This window comes from Acanthochromis polyacanthus, chromosome 17 (genome assembly GCF_021347895.1).
Source record: "Acanthochromis polyacanthus isolate Apoly-LR-REF ecotype Palm Island chromosome 17, KAUST_Apoly_ChrSc, whole genome shotgun sequence".
Taxonomy (NCBI): Eukaryota; Metazoa; Chordata; class Actinopteri; family Pomacentridae; genus Acanthochromis; species Acanthochromis polyacanthus.
Window position 1 is genome coordinate 17,525,342 of NC_067129.1, and position 17,147 is coordinate 17,542,488.

The 17,147-nt window shown below is 39.1% G+C and overlaps 1 protein-coding gene across 1 annotated transcript; it reads right to left on the reverse strand.

The window, feature by feature from the left end:
* Nucleotides 1–930: 930 nt before the first annotated feature.
* cnih2 (cornichon family AMPA receptor auxiliary protein 2) lies at nucleotides 931–15,202 on the reverse strand. Its single transcript, XM_051937866.1, has 7 exons — nucleotides 14,638–15,202; nucleotides 13,575–13,803; nucleotides 11,438–11,506; nucleotides 7,555–7,602; nucleotides 5,379–5,491; nucleotides 5,158–5,301; nucleotides 931–5,014 (listed from the first exon to the last, which is right to left on the reverse strand). Exons 2-7 carry the CDS (start codon nucleotides 13,653–13,655, stop codon nucleotides 4,987–4,989), a joined length of 483 nt encoding a protein of 160 aa, XP_051793826.1. The 5' UTR covers nucleotides 13,656–13,803; nucleotides 14,638–15,202; the 3' UTR covers nucleotides 931–4,986.
* Between the last annotated feature and the right edge of the window lie 1,945 nt (nucleotides 15,203–17,147).

A 17,147-nucleotide genomic window follows, 5' to 3' on the forward strand; every position in this document is an offset into this window, starting at 1 on the left:
GTGGTTGCCATGACTACATACATGAAACTGTTACATACGGAATGAACTGGACGAAATACAGCATTTTTAAATGTAGTGTGAGAGAAGCAGAGCTGCCGGGCATGTGCACCAACTTCTATTGGATTTTTCTATGTTTTGAGTGAGAGCCTCAGAGTGAGTCAACAGGAATTTCTAATACAATTTAGTTTCCATGGTGACAGCAGGGAATGATATGTCCTTTTCAAACAGAGGGAAAAAGCCAGCTTGAAGCCTGGTTGTTTCTCTGTCTTCGGTCTGAATCATTATTTAGACAAGTGATAACCTGGCAAACCTTAAAGACCCGACCAATGAGTCCCAGAGTCGGCTTAGACACACACTCAGCATTTTGTGCTAGTTTTTTTCCTCTTCTTGTGAAATCAGAAGAGAGAAACTGTCAGAATTTTTTGGATGTTTTGTAGCTGCAGTGACATTTTCGTCAGTGATGTCTTTCTGTGGAGATGAACTCAGCTTAGTTTTGTCAGACAGTCTAATAGGCATCCTGTGCTCTATAATTTGAAATGTTAGTATTCTGGAGGTACAGACTTTAATGAAAGGCTATCATCCTCTCTTTGCTGTCTCTCTAGTAGAAGCTTTTTCCACGTCAGTCAGGCATTTTCATAGATTTTGGTTATTCTGGCGCTTTTTAAGAGGTTGTGTGAATGTCTCTGGAACCACTTCCAAATGCAGCTGTTTTTCGACAGCTTTCGATGTGGCAGTTAGTCTTCTATTCCCCCGTCTAATGCACCACTCAGTGTCCTCGCTTATGAATTCCCCTCATCATCCTCTGAGTTATATTTTTCTCCTCTAGTACATCTCTTGTGTTGGCAGAGCATCATGTCTGCAGAACTCCTCACAGATGGGCAAATTGCTGACCCTCAGCGCGACAGGAAATAAGAGACACGGACATGAGCATTTTGGCATTACTGTTTTATTAGAATACGGCATGTGAATAGCTGTCCATCATAGTGTAACCTAATAAATATAAAGTAATCCACCAAATTTACTGTAGCGTACGTCGATGAGAAATGTATAAAAGACAGATACAAATAGATATACTTAAATACAATTTTCTAAAATGCTTTGTTTAGAGCAACTACAGAATGACATTCAACCAAGCTGTATTTCTCCTCCTTCCCTTGTGTTCCTGTGCTTTAATAGTGATTGTCCACACTCAACACGCTCACATTGCTGGCAGAGTTTTGAGGTCTCGGTGTCCTGTGATTACTTTCATGGGAACAGCGTTTGGCACAACATGTACTGTCTTCTGCATGTCTTCAGAAATACTGACAGCCTATTAAAGATGCATCAGGTGTTGAAATTAAAATTTTTGAGACGCTCTTCTAATGGGATGGATTATGACTGACACTGCATGGACATGTGTATAGAATCTGTGGCATTTCTTTAGTCAAAAAGCTATTATGTGACATTGTAATTTTCAGAGTCAGCCAAAATAATATATAAACACATCAGGAAAAGAAAGAAAAACTTGCATGAATATTTAATTTGGATAAATATTTCTACACATATAGATACCTCTTTCGAAGTTTGATCAAACACTGTGTATTGTTGTTCGATGTTTTCCCAACAGATGGCATTACCCTCACAACAAGTGACGTCTACAACATAACATAAATGTCTAGAAGCCAATGGCCGCCACTTTGAGCACCTCTTGTAATCGTACAGGCCAAAGGTAACTTGTATTAATCTCGTGATGTCTGAATAAATTTGGTGTTGAAATATTTATGCAATTTTTTTTTCCTCGTGTGTATACATTATTTTGGCTGATTGCATGTTTATATTTGTCCTTTTTGCCTTTATTATATATAGGACAATGGAAAGAGAGACAGAAAACCTGAATAGATGAGTGGAGAAATGACATGCAGTAAATGGGGATGGCCTGGATTTGAACCCATGACCACCAAGTCAGAGACTACAGCCCCTGTTTATGGTTTGCCTCCTCAGCCAGCTGAGCAATCTGGGCGCTCTGGTATTTTACATTTTTAATATGTCAATAGATTCTGTGAAAAGACAGAAACCAGCACAGCATCGATCCCCGCTTACCAAAGCCTAATATATATTATGTGTCCATGTCAAAGAGCTCCATTGTCGTCCGGAAACTATTTAAAGCACATTAGTATGCCCAGCTGGGTAGCATGTGTGTTCATCAAGATGAACATGCACACTGCGTTTTATTTGAGTTACTGCCACAGACGCTGTGCTGCTGTCATAAAAACTGCTCCTATAATTTGTATATTTATCTGCTGCTTAAAGTATTCCTGATGCAAAGCAATTATTTATTCCTGATTTTAAATCTACAGTGCTGTTTTCAAAAGTAATTTAACCTTTTTTTAAAAATCAAAGAACATTTTTGTGAAATGTTTTTGAAGATTTACTTCTGTTCTACTAATGCCTTCAAGCCTGAGTGCAACAGACAAATTTAAGAAGTCAGAACAGACCTTTTCAGAGCACATCATTCCCACATATATAGTCAGGTATGGACTTTATTAGCCCATTTAATGGAAGTGTTACCACAATTTAGCATGTGAAAGGAGGAACAATAGTCCACATGTACAGGTTGGAGTGTTTAGAGGAGGTAGAAGTCAGCGGATATTCCTCCAGGAGACTTCACATCCCATTGTGGTCCAGAATTACTGTGTATGTTTTGGCTTTGGTCAGGCTTTGAGTTTAACTTTCACTGCTGTTTTACAGTCAGTGTATGTTTAAGTTTAGGTATCAAAATTTTTTGATTAAGTTTAGAGAAGTTCTTGGTTGGGGATAAAATACCCCATACACCAACTTTAGCAAGGTTATTTTCTGTTTAGCAGTGATCAGAATGGATGATAACAAATCTACTGAGCTACTTAAGAGGGGAGAACCTCCCGACTATCCCATATTTATTGGAGAGAAGTGTGCAGATGATGGGTATTTAATGGGCAGATGACATTGGAATGGTAGCCTTCAGCCTTCATACTGGTCCTGGTATTAAAGATAATTTTGTGTTATTAATATTGTATGTCTCTCGGCACCATCGGAAATGAGAGTCGTGCCTCAATGTGTTCCCTGAAGTTTGAAAATGAATTAATAGAGAAGTAAATTGGGAAAAAATCTGCATCCTCGTGCGCAGTTAAAATGTACATGACCATAATGTGTACTGCAATATGGTACAGTGTGTTCTGTATGAAAGTTTCTAAAAGTGATTTGGTCAGTGGTTGTCATGAATCAGCTAATTTTTAAATTCTAGCTGTAACTCATGTCACATAATTCGAAGCTACTTCAATAGGCTGCAGTACTCGAGACGTTTGTTAAGTAATTGAGCCGCACATTTCAACCATCGGAGGTGCCATCACCACCATTTACTACACGTTGAGCCACCCTATGATAACATCACAGTTTGTTCTGACCCCTCAAGAGTTTCTGGTCTTTTACTGAAATCACACACTCGAACCATCACTTATCTACAAATAGATCAAACTAATGAACACATGACAGCAAAGGCAGCACCATCTGAGGAAAGGCTTTGCTGCTTACACATCTTGGTCATCAGCGACATCAGTGTCTTAGGTCTGTCCCTTCTCAAACTGTATGATTGTAGATGCACTGAGGTGACATCACTGCCTTTACACTTCTTAAATAAGTTAAACATTGTCATAATTATTGTCTCATCTGCCACTTGCGTCCCACTCACAGTTATTACAAATACTGAATAACATTTCATCGATATGTCTCATGAATCATATTACATTGCTAGTTTGTTGTTGTTAATTGCTTTTTGTACATGAGATTACTATGTTCTACCTCGGATCAGAGAAAAGTCGCTGTGCTAAAATGACTATAGTATAGATGCAGATGAGTAAGAGTAAACTTCACTGGTAGTAGGAATAAGGCGCTCCCTGCACACTAAAAATACAACAGAACTAAGTTTTTTTTCGGTTTTTTTTGTCAAGGAAAAACACTGTGCTAAAAGTGTGTTAAAGAAAGTCAAATTAAAGGCAAGGCCACTGCAAGAGGCTCCACTTTGTAAGCTTATTATTTTCTTTCAACTTGCCCAAAGTGACTCTTTTTTTTAAAATTTAGCACAACGTTTTTCAGGTACAAACTTTTGGCATTATATGTCTGAGCATAAAGCTCTTTGGAAAGCATGAACCTAGCATGTAGCATCACAGCTATGGACATACCTGTTGTGAATGCACACTGCAAGCATTGACCCTCAAAGTCAAACTTAGGATTATTTCCTTGCTGTTTTTTTTTTTATACAGCATCATATCTGACTTTGCGTCTGGCAGAGGCAACACCAGGCAAATGTTTTATTGGTCTGTGCTTTATCTCCATCTATTCTGGTTCAAAGCCTCTGCACTCACACCAACTCGTTTTTTTTCTTACCGGGCCTTCTGCATTTCTTACAGTATTTTAAAGTTCTCCTCCACAATTTAACCTTTTTCTTACACTTTAATGCACCTGTCACACTATCAAAGCAAACAGTTTGATATCAGAGGTGTCTTAAATGTATGGAATAATACCAAAACAATCCTGCTTTTAGTACATTGTCAAAGTCAAAGAGTACAGACGTATTATTTTTTTTCCAGCCCCAGAGTGTTTGGAAATTCACAGTGACTTGAGCGACTGGATTAGTAAGAGCAGCATGGGAAAAATCCAGCCCTTCAGAAATATTGTTAAATTGTGTGATGGGTCGAAGGCAACACAAACACCTATGTCTTCTTTCTGATTCATTTCAATGCTTCAAATGTTGTCCGACGGCAGTATCTGGGATAAAGCGATAGTCGAACGGAGCAACACCTTTACGATCACATTCACTTAGATTGGTCCTCTTGTTTTGTCCGAGGTTAGACTGTCAAAACCAAAGCCAGATGAAGTCAGGATACATGGAGAGAAGGACAGTTTATGTCTCCATTTGCTCCTTTCTGTCTTTCTTATAGATACTTCCTTTTATTTCTTCAGATCTCCTGTGTGTTAGAAGCTCACCAAGGCGTAGACCATACTACAGCAAGAAATAGAAGTGCAACAGATGACAAAACAGGAAGAAAATAGTGACTGTACAAGTTCCTATGTCTGAACAAATCTGGCATCACTGAAGCACAATCAAGACACAGCGTACTGAAAACATTATGATTTGTTTCCTACCTGTAGAGATAATAGAAGAAAGAGAGCAGATAAAAGCCCAGCTTACACCAGGACTCCTTCTGACAGTAGTTGAGAATGTCGGCGTTCATCACGCTGACAGGATCGTACATAACCTCTGATCCATCAGCCGGCCGATGAAAGAACCTGAAAAAGCAGAAAGTTTGGCTCACTCACCCTAAGGACCAACACAAGCAAGTCAGACATCTGTTATGGGACCGTACCTCCACAGATGGTAGAAGAGCAGCGGGATATTTAGGCCAAGTGTGACCCACTCTCCAGCACACATGAACATCAGGCAGAAGAGCCCATGGATGGAGTATTCAGGCACCACCAGCTAACCGGAGCAGACGCAGAGAATCAGTTACAGCTCTGCATGTTAGACTAAAAAACTGAAATGTGGAAATTATCACACTGCAACATCTCTTCAGAAAACACCATTCGTTGCTTGATGTGATGGAACTACAGTCTACGAAACCAAAACCATAGTGCGATGCAAACACTTTCACACAGAAGGTGTTAATGTTACTCAAGACTTGCTGCTGCTACAAGTGCAATTACAGTTTCAAACACATGCACACTGGTTTTTATACGGCAGTAGAAGTTGCTGTAATTTGACATAGCTGGCTTGCTTCAGACCTCTGAAGTGCTGCCCACATTTAGATTTTTTTGTGATTCAAGCAGGTCTGGTGTTATGCTCATGTCGGTGGGATTAGGAATCATCATGTGCCAAAGCCAGAAAAACAGCCCCAAAGGGGAGACAGTCACAATGAATAAAATTGTTCTAAACAAGCGATACGTTATTTTCTGATTATGCAGTTGCAGCTTGCACAAGCTCTCAAAAAACACAGATAATTATCACCATCTCAAAGGTGATTGCCAAGCAGATAGCACACTGTCATTTTATAGACCACTACTCTGAAAACAGCCGACCGTATCAGCCAGAGACTGTGCTATGAGGCATTGAGAGTGAACCAAAGGGTTGGGACCAGAATACGAAAACAGTGAGCTGGAAGACACCATGAAACTATACAGAGATGATTGTATGTCAAATCTATCGATAGTCTGTGAATTTGTTTCTCAGGGAAAGACCTTTAAAATGCAAGAAGTAATTTGATCAACAATTTTTATTGCTAATTATAGCTTTAAGGAAATAGCAACAGGTAAATAGAAGAATCTTCTTGTTTGACACGACAACTTGTACTTGCTCCCATCAACCTTTAGTAGATTCTCTATGTCAAATTAATACTTTGTTCATTGCTCCTGATTGGTTACAAAGAAATGTCCCTGCGGGCTGATTTGACCTGAACAATAGACTGTATATAAAAGATGGACATAGCGACTGTGACATCAACAATAGGTTTGTGGACTCCCCATCTGATGATTCTGAGTTGTAATTTGCCCATTGCCACCTTGGTTTGGAAACTAAATGTAATGGCAAGAGTTGAATACATTTGTAACCTGTCAATCAGAACACAGCCACACTCAAAAGCACACCCTGCTTTAGCATCTATTTTAACTAAGTGAGACCATAATTTACCAAAAGAACACCATGTTGTATTAAAGGAGACTTGACACAAAAGATTGAAACCATAAACTCATTAGGAAAATATTTACTGAGGAAACAAATCAAGTTAGAAGCAGGGTGAATTTCTTATAGACTTCTATACAATCTGACCTCTTGTATAACCAGAGTTGTCGCCCCCTGCTGGCTGTTAGAAGGAATGCAGGTTTAAGGCACTTACACAGTGGCTTCACTGTTTAAAACTACAGGCTATGTTTATCTTTTATATTCAGCCCATGGCATGAATTTAACATCATACTGCTTATCATAAAGTCAAAAGTAAAAGTCAAGTTGTCTGATTAGTTCTATGACTGAGAAAATAAAGCTGTCAAACATCTGCAAGTCATTAGCTTCAAACAGGTAAAACACATAAAAATAGTAAGCTTCATTCTACTAACAGAATAACTAAATATTCATTCAGTCATAGCAGCATTTATCATTTTACAGAAGAAAAGCACAGCTGCCAGTATGGACCCAGTGCTGTCTTTCCTCTAGAATTTAAGCTTTTGTTGTAATTTTTTCTTTTTTTTAATGGGTCTAAAAAATGACTTCCCCAGCATGCAGGTTCTCAGGAACACAGTGTTCTAAAAGCCTTAGAAGGTGAAAAAAAGAGAAATTCTGAAAACATACGTAAAACCTGAACTGTGTCAGTGTTCTCATCAGTGTGTGTCTGCAGAATGGTAATGGTGGGTTGTGGGAACAACATGGCGACATGGGAAATGAATCAGTGTGCGTCATGGTCCTCACAATGGTTAGAGACAAATGGTCATGGCTGTCTGAAGCCCCTCTATTTTAGTCATCCACCACCGGCAGGTAAAAAAACAAGTATTACTCACTCTGCGAAGTAGGTTGCAGATTCTTTCAATGTTGAGAATTCGTTCCCTCTGTGGAGAGGATATAAAGAAAACCTGGTCAATAGCCTGCAAATGTTTTCCTCCTTTGTACCTGCAGTGCCGAACCACAAAAACTGTCTCAAGGCAGAAACAATGCATTCCTTTAGTGTGCAGAGAATTATTTTTTGAAGGATTTCATTTTATTTAGACAGTTTAATTAAATGCAAAACATAGACCTGATCTTCAGTTCCAAATAGAGATTCCCATTAAGTGTTGTGGATATAGCAAAGATGTATATGTCTGTGCTTTACATTAGATTAACATTAAAATTGAAACAACTGATAATAAATAACAACAAATAATTAACTTACCAATCGGCTGCTTTTTAAAAATCTCAAACATGTGCGGTTTTGCATTACATATCTAAAATGATTTTTTTTCATTCATCCGACAACAGCATGAAGCCTCATGAATGACTGATTAATGGCGCATTAAGACACCCAGACTGATTGCATTCATCAGTACAAAAACACAACAGACACATTTCAGGTACAAAGAACCATGATTGGCACAGACCTTTTCACTTTGTCTTGTAAAACTAACAGCTTTGAGTCTCCTGTGAGCCATCAGAGAGGCCTCTATTATCAGGCTGGAAATGAAAGTCATCCATCTCTCACTGCATCGACTCGCCAGCAGATAGTTGCCTCTTACAGTGATGTTTTAGTTGGTTGTCCATTCATTAGAGAGCAAGGCAAATGAACTGTTTTACTCTTGTTTATCCATGTAGATTACTCTGTTTTTATTGCCAGGCTCAGAGCGCAGGCAAAGTAGCAATGGTTAAGTAATTAACTGATGGATTGCTAATTTGTTTGGCTTCATTTATTTTGTGAAACAAAATATATCAAGTAGATAAGCAGCGTGGGTCAGCTGTATGTCAAGTGGTTTGCTTAATCCTCCAGAATCGCCCCACTAATAGTTTCCTTATTGTCTCCTTGTTACCGACAGCGACTAAGTCTTTGCTGTCCCTGAACGGAGACGTCAGGCCGGCTATGGCAGGATCATTTCTTTAAAGCTGTGATAGGCAGTGTTTGTTTTTTCTGTGTCATTGGGTAAAAACTCTTACCCTTTCAGCATATTGAGAGGGTAAGAGTTTTTCTGCACCTCTCCGCACAATGTTTAGAAAATGCAATATGAGATGGAAGATTTCATCCAATCACAGGACTTTTTCACTGTTTAGATGAGGAAAAATAGCAGAGTCCATGGTGACAACAGGATCTTGTAGCACAACGAGTTACATGGAGACTTTCCACTTGTTAGATCAGGGCTGAAATCCTGTGTGGAGTTACAAATTAATGTTTATTTTTAGCTTGTTTGAATTGCATACTCATCTGGTGGGAGGAGTTTAGAACAGATGGAGAGCTGCAGAAAGGTGGCAATGTAACGTAATGTAATTCTCACTGGGTTTTTTTGTTGTTGATGCTTGTTGTCTGTTTTGTTAGTTTTGTTTGTTTGTTGTTTTTCCCAGAAATCTGTCTACTGCAGCTTTAAATCTCTTCTCAAATAAAATTTAAATTTTTCTCGTAACACGTGAATCATTTTTGATTTAAAAATATTTTTACCGTGTTTACAATATTAGTTCTGACCTCATGAACTGTGTAACATATTTTTACACTGTTAAGCACTTCTTGATTTTGTTTTTGAATATTTATTCATATAATCGTTAGTATACTACTACCACTACTAGTAATAATTTCTTCTTCTTCTTCTCATTATTATTATTATTATTATTATTATTACTATCCCAGCACCAGTGAACCATACTTTGACCCGTTTGTGGATTTTGCCCTGAATCTACAGCCAGACACCTCCTGTCCAGTCTCACTGTTTTAAATTAGTCTGTGTAATTTTCTCTTTTGTGCACATCATCCTTCCAAAACACTGAACTTTAAAATGTGCTGGACCTGCAAGCTAATCTACTACACAGCACATTATCAGAACTAAACGGTTGTGCTCCTCAAAATTTCTAACCTGAGGTGGCCTAGTTAGTTTCAGGTTTTCCAGTTTATCTGAATAATTTATGGTTCCGATAAAGAAACATGACATATTTAAAGATATTTAACAGCATTCAGAAGAAATGAAAGGGCAACAAATGCATGACAAAAAGTTTTCTAGTTTGATTGGTAGTTTAGTCAAGTGAATATTGTCAAAGAGTAAAATGACTGATTTAACTGTCAGTCTGCCTTGTAATTTTTCAACAGCGGCTAATTTTGAAGAAGGCTGGAAATGAAAGAAATGTCAAGAGCAAGACTTAGGTGATTTGTTATTTCATGGACAAAAGAATAATTCTACAGCCACTTGGCATGGCACAGCTCTTAATGGGATGATTCACCTTTCAAAGCATTTCAAGGGGACATAATTCAACGTTACAGTCACTTTCGGTCAATCAGCCAATCACGGTAGTTCCTGCTGGTCCTTTGAGACTGTAACTGTGATTAATGGATGGACACACAACCCTGATTTGGAAACACATGTTTAGACTCTTTCTTGTTGTCTCTACTGCCGATAAATATTTGCTGTTTTGGTCCTTTTTGTTCATGTCGTCAGTTGGGTGAACACGCTTTGCTCTCTGCTAACATCAGAAATAATTACTGTTTATTTTCCGAGGCTGCTGCCATGTAATTCGCCTTGTGTTTGTGCAGCTTATTGATTTTGGGAGAGACTGGCAGCGTAGCATCTTGCGGATCGTGTTATTTCTGCACACGGCTGACATGTTGACACCAGTTGAGATGACATGTTTAGACTGTCATCTTACAGTCCGATGGAATGAAACTCCCCAGAGGAGCTTTAATACAAATCCCACCGCTGTGAAGCTTGTAATGCTCACAGACTGCTGAAATCTTATGAGAGACAAAGCTGCTCTCAATCTTTGTCTGAGGGGACAAATAGCAGAGCTGCTGTATTGTGTTTTGATTGCATTATACTTTACAGGTGTTGCAGTTATTGTGTCCACCCCCTGTAGCTGGCATGCCTCCACACTCCCACAGTCTGTTTTCACAGTTTCCTCTCCCACTCCTCATCACTCTCACTTTGCAGTTCAGATACAGGTTCACAGAACATTAGCTAACTCGTGAAAAAGACGTTCACGACTGCTGTTAATAATGACGCTCACTATTGACTCATGGCAACGTTAATACATTTTTTTTCAAATCTGCATACTGTATACGGGCAACCTGGCAAGAAAAGAAAACATTTAGATCAATTGTCGTTTTGCTGTAAGCCTGCCAGGTGGAATTTACAAGCATGACTCAAGTGAATAAGTTTGTTCTCGTCACAGCGAGGAAAAGCCTTCTATCTGCGCTTCTATTGTGGCGACAGCACAGCATCTCATCGTAGAAACAGTGGCCTCATTTGCATGAATCTCTTCAATTGATTAAGCCGACGTCTTCATAGAAGGTTGATTGCTTTAATCTGCATACAAATGAGTGCTCAAAGAAACGCTGCCTGAGTGCTACTGTTGATATCACCTGGAAGCTGGGATTCGAAGAAAGCAGTGCAAATATTTGATGCTGAAAAATTGACTGACTGAGAAAATGTAGATGAATTAAACATCTGACAGGTACATAAAATGATGGCTGCCTTTTTGAAGACTGCAAAGGCTGAAAACTAGCGTGCTGTGGTATACTGTGTGTACTGTTTTGTAAAAATGTGGAATAATAACTGAGAATTTAATATGCAGCTTTGTTGGAGAGAAACCCTCCATTTGTTCTCTGCTATTTCCTGTGTAGGCTGCTGAATGTTCTTGTCGAATCGGAAAAGAAGGGATTTCTCTGTGTGCACAGTGAAGGTTTGATGACTCTTGAAAGAAGTGAAACAGCAGGGTTCTTACCGCTCTGGTGGGATTGCTCTGATCAATGGGGTTTTTGAAGTCCGTGCGAAGCTCATCAAATGCAATGATCTGAAAAATAATGGACATGTGTGAGCTCTTTCCACTTAGTGTAACTGTAATGTGCACGTAGCTCTTTTGTTTCTCCTGCAGGCGGACACAGCTGATAGCAACACTCTCCACATCCAGTACAGCTGCAGCCACATTGTTCACTTTGCCTGAGCACAAATGGTGGTTTAATGTTGAATGTGTGCATACATAATTAGTTAGAGCATTGCTTTTTATGCTGTTTAAGAGCCCCAGTTGTTGCCCAGTGTTTTTACATTTGCTATAGTATAGAGTTTATCACTATTAAAAGAACAAAAATGGCCCCAAGAACAATCTGATTTGTCACCCATTTGTTATCAGTTTTATCCTTATTTCTAGATTTTTATCTCTTCCAAATTATAAGCCTCTACTCAGCAAGCTCCAAACTGAATATTAACACAGACGCAGATGGCTTTTTTTTTTCATTTTGAATGACAATTAGAATTTTTCTGGCAGGATTAAAACAATCATCACAAGTTGTGCTTTGGAAAGTTAAAAATGTAATAACATGCATGAATTAAAATGAATGCTTTGTTGAGTTTGGATTTAAGAGGATTTTAGTACGCTGGAAGACTATATAAAATCTATTTGGGTTTCTGTGCTCTTCAAAATATTATAAATTGGGAACACTGCAGGGAAAACAAATGCTATTGTTCAGATGCAACATGCTGATATCTCCCCAACTCCTCACTGTGAGGTGAGGATGAGTGACAATTTCCGTCAGCAGCTCCCTGATTAATAGCTCAATAAAAATACTAATAATTCTACGTGTAAAGGCCACCTGCTGTGTTTGTCATCAGTGCAGCTTTTAAATAGCGAAGCTTCACTTTGATGGCTCATTGAAAAGCAATAACAAACAGGCTTTACTTGCAGATAAGTTAGCATCAACAATGAATGATGACTTGAAAAAGACAACACTGGCTGAAATAGAAGCAGTAATTTCCCCCATATAAATCTATACGGCTCTCCCTCATCTTCTTTCACACTTAGCTCTGTTGTAAACAGATGCAGTTTCCATGGCGACATGGCGAGCCCCTGAGCGGGAACCATGGTTACTATAGCAGTGAACAAATGTTCCGATTGGTTGAGAGCTTCATATAGTTGGGGTGCTGTACCCGTGGGTGGAGGCAGACTGGGGGAAGGAGGGAACAAAATCATAGTTTGATAAGCGTTTCAGTCACATGGTCGAGAGCTGAGCCAGACACACGCTTCTCGCCGTCTCTTTCACACACAGACACACTGACTGACTCATATGTAGTCTCACCCACTTAGTCAATTGGTATGTTAGTCATTTCAAGTCTTATATTCATAATGATGCGTTCCGTATAGCACATTATTCCTGCCTCCATGGAGTCAATGTTAAAGGGGAGAGATCAAAGCCTTGGTGTTTGTTGAGTCTGTGTTTGTGCAACCAGCGAACCGAGTGCACCGGTCTCCAGCGATATCTGTGCAAATTCCACTCAAAATGCCGCAGGCAGACAGATTCAAAGCAATCTGGCTGGGAGATTTATGATCGCTGTGCTTTGCCGTCTCCCTGTACTCATTACGCGCAGTTTGCTGAACCCTGAACACCTTGCTTGAGAAACTGTTTATTGTTAGTACATGGGATGGAGCCATCTGGAACCTCTCTTTTTGTTGGGTGTGAAAAGGTCAGACAGGCCCCGGTTAATTTGACTAACAGCACCAAGCGCTTAAAGTTGCCGCATGCAAAATACATGAAAAAAAGCACAAATTAAGACTCGCACATCTCCTTTAATTCCACAATGTTTCACCCACCGCAACAATAATCATTTTCCAACCAATTATGTTTCCACAGTCTCATCTGGTGGCTTTTAAGGGGTCATTTGAAGTGTCAGTACAGTGGGAACATTTATGCATGCTATTACCTCCTGAAGACCTGAGCGTGGTGTGTGTATGCTGTGTTCCTGTCAGCGTTGTACAACTGTGTGTAGGTGGATGTGTTTGTCTGCCTGTGTGGGATGATGGAGTGTGGACATTTGCAGGTCCTAGATGTGCCCGCTTTAGTGTCGGTGTGTGCAGCGGTGCCACTCACCTGCCATATGACAAAGAAGATGAGCGCGGCGCACAGTACCAAGGTGAGCATGTAGCAGAAGGCCGCAAAGGTGAATGCCATGGCTGAGCTGGCCAGCCTGACAACGAGACGGGCCGAGAGAGAGAAAGGGAACTTCCTCCCTGCTCTCCTCCTCTCTCTGGATACCGGTCACTCTGATCCTTCTTTTACTCTACTGGAGGTTATTGTCTGATGCAAGCTGAGTCGAAACCTTCCAGGCAGGTAGAGCTCAGTTTCAGTAACAATCAATAATCAGCTCAAACTGTGGCTTCTCTGCTTCCACTCATGTCTCAGTTTTTGTGTGTCTGACAGCAGGACGGCTGTTTTCTGGCTGTGATTTAGGAAGCGCTTATATGTCTGTTCACAGCCACAGTTGTCTGTTGTTGGCCCGGTGCTCCTCTTTTCAGTCTCTGACAGGCAAAATGTCTGTCTCCTCCCCCTCCCTGTAGTTTCTCTTTAGACAAAGCCTACACATCTTTTTTTTTTCTTCTCACAGTAGCCACCAAGTGTCTGACTGACACGCTGACAACAGAAGCACAGGATTCTTGTCGATACTAAGCGCAGTAAAAACACTGAGGATTATTGTCTACGGTGGTTATGGCTTGTGATAGTTCAGTAGTTTGTTGTTTGTATGGCTTTCAGTTCATCTGTTGCTCTGAATCAAGAATCAAGAACACCATTAATGACGCATATTTCTAAGTCATATTTACCACGTCTGTAAACAAGCAGCTGGCAGATTAGCTTTGAGTTATTATTTACAAAGACAGTCTGTACTTATTGTTATTACTAAACTGTCAATTCAGTGTATTGCTCTGCACGTTAGGCGGCTATATTCTGATAAAGCAAATTACTGGTTGCCCCCGGTGATTTTGCAAAGTAAAAGTATAAATCATTGAGGCAGAAAATATTCTAATCAGCATTCAAATCAAATGATTATTTAACACATCCAAGAGGACTTACAAATACAAGATCCGAGCACAATATTGATGGTTTCAGTTAGCATGGATCAATATCTTGACTGACCTTAATATCGAGTAGAGAATACCTGTGTCTGGTGGGAGACGTGTCTGCCTCTGAACAGTCCACTCTGTCCTCGTCTCTGTCAATTTGGATCGGCACCATGTCAGAATTCTCTGCTTTGCATCTTTGTCTCAAACGCATCCCTCAGATTTCTCCAGAAACATTCAGACTTTTCCTTGCTGGCGTTCAGAGTAAATGAGAAAAGTCAGGGGGAGGATGAAAAAAAGGGGGAAATCTAACCAGAAAACTGCAGAATGTCTACATGTTGAGACGCATTTATGCTGATTTTGAAAACACTCCTGTTCTTAAGAGAAAAATCTCCACTGCCCTCAGGAGTCATAAGTTAATAAGTCCACCTTTCTGTCATCTCCCCCTGCTTTTTTTTTTTGCTCTGCTTTGTTTCTTTCTCTCTTTGTTTCTTTCTTTCTTTCTTTCTAAAGTCCTCCCTCTTCTGATTCCTTCCAGAGATTTTTGAAAACAGACCTGAATGTGTTTCCTGAGTCTACTGTCTCTGGCTGTCTCTTCCTCTATTTCTTAGACTGCGAGAGAAATATTTCTGTCACGGTTGATGTTATAACGGTCGACCAATCGCATCGCTCTGCCTCCCTCCCTCTCTCATTTTCTCTCTCTCCTCCTCCTCCTCCTCCTCTCTCTCCTCCTCTCTGTCTGTCACTCTCCCTCTCTCTTGCATTTATACATTTCCATAATCCGTCGTTCCCCAGAGACTGATGAGGGGGCAGGGCAGGCTGCAAATGTCTGCATCTCTCTCCTCCGATCAGCCCCTCTCACCACAGCCTTCACTCATACATCACTCCATGAAATTTAAGTGTTTCTCGGAGGTTGTTGCTCTCAGTCATTTGTCATTCCCTGCCTCCGCTTTATTAGCATTCACTAATTTGTGCTATTTCACTTTTTGTTCTATTTTTTCTAACCTCAACCTATTATGAGCACAGAAGCCACTGGTGCGCATTACAGCCACATGTTTGATTAAAAGCATCCACTGTAATTAAAACGCATTCACTGTGTTGATCTGTATGTTGACTGTTAAAAAGAAAGCCAAATGGCAATACTTCTCTGTGCCATGACTATGTTTTCTATGTAGGGATTGTAATGTAGTCCATGATAAGATGAGCTCTAAAGTCCCCTCACCAATAAACTGCTCATTATGTTTTTGAATGGATTATAAAATGGCTCTTTAAAATGATGGTTGAACATGTTACAGTATTTTCATGCAGTCAGATTAGCAACATTTAGCGAACACAATCTTCTTAGTACCACTTGTAATGACAGAAAATGGATACTTCACACCTTGCTTTTGGCTAATTGTTGCTGCCATTTATGTCTTTAGCTACCTTTTAAACTATTTATTCAGGCATTTTAGTTAACTACGTATGTCAGTTATTAGCTTGTTGTTGTTTCAATCAATTAGCCAGTGCTTTTAGTTAGCTACTGTCAGAACACTCATATGAAGCATGTCAACTGTTTATTTACAATTAGCAAGCTAATGTTAGATATTTTAAATGTCTATTATCTTTAGATAGCCTTTTAAACTATATTTCCATTACATATTTCAAACATTCACCCATTATTTTTAGCTAACTAAAGTATTTTATCTGCTGGCTATGCTAATCTGTGTCTGGACGCTTCTGCTGTATTTCAGCTGTTTACTTTTGGTGAACATGTCAACAATTTATTTAATTTAACCATCTATTGTATTATTCAATTGTTATATTTTGTATATTTCAAATGTTTTTTCATTACTTTCGATTTATATTTTAACTGTTTATTCACTACTTTAAGTTTTTTTGACTATTCACTTTAAGTTTAGCTATCTAGCTTCATTTGTAGGTTTATAGTCTATGCTAATCTTACATGACAATTTTGTTCAATTTTAACCATTTATTCACTTTCAGCTAATTAACTTTAGTTTCTTAGACAGTTTCCACTGTTTAAAATATTTTTGAGCAAACTGTCACAACTGTATTTTTTAGGTAAGATTTCAACTGTTTACTTTTAGCACGGCAGTCATTTTAACTGCTTAGTCAGTTTAAAGACTGAGACTAATTTGTTGAATTAATGAAATAATTATTTTTGTCGACTCTTATTCATCATATACAGCCTTGGGGCAAATCATACATAGCCATGACAGTGATTTAGATTCATACACACGTGGACAAAATTGTTGGTACCCCTCAGTTAAAGAAGGAAAAACCCACAATTCTCACTGAAATCACTTGAAACTCACAAAAGTAACAATAAATAAAAATTTATTGAAAATTAAATAATCAAAAACAGCCATTACTTTTGAATTGTTGATTAACATAATTATTTAAAAAAACAAACTAATGAAACAGGCCTGGACAAAAATGATGGTACCGCTATAAAAGATTGAAAACTATTTGACCAGAGTGACATGATTAACTCAGGTGTGTCATTTCATTGACATCACAGGTGTTTCCAAACTCATAATCAGTCAGTCTGCCTATTTAAAGGGAGACAAGTAGTCACCCTGCTGTTTGGTGAAAAGGTGTGTAC

What these genes read in the sequence shown, in the direction of transcription:
- cnih2 (XM_051937866.1), bottom strand. Translation starts at nt 13,655, where the DNA reads ATGGCATTCACCTTTGCGGCCTTCTGCTACATGCTCACCTTGGTACTG. An exon ending in CTCTTCTACCATCTGTGGAG is followed by an intron (nt 5,302 to 5,378) that starts GTACGGTCCCAT and finishes CTGCTTTTTCAG; the next exon opens with GTTCTTTCATCGGCCGGCTG. An exon ending in TTCTTCTATTATCTCTACAG is followed by an intron (nt 5,015 to 5,157) that starts GTAGGAAACAAA and finishes TTCTTGCTGTAG; the next exon opens with TATGGTCTACGCCTTGGTGA.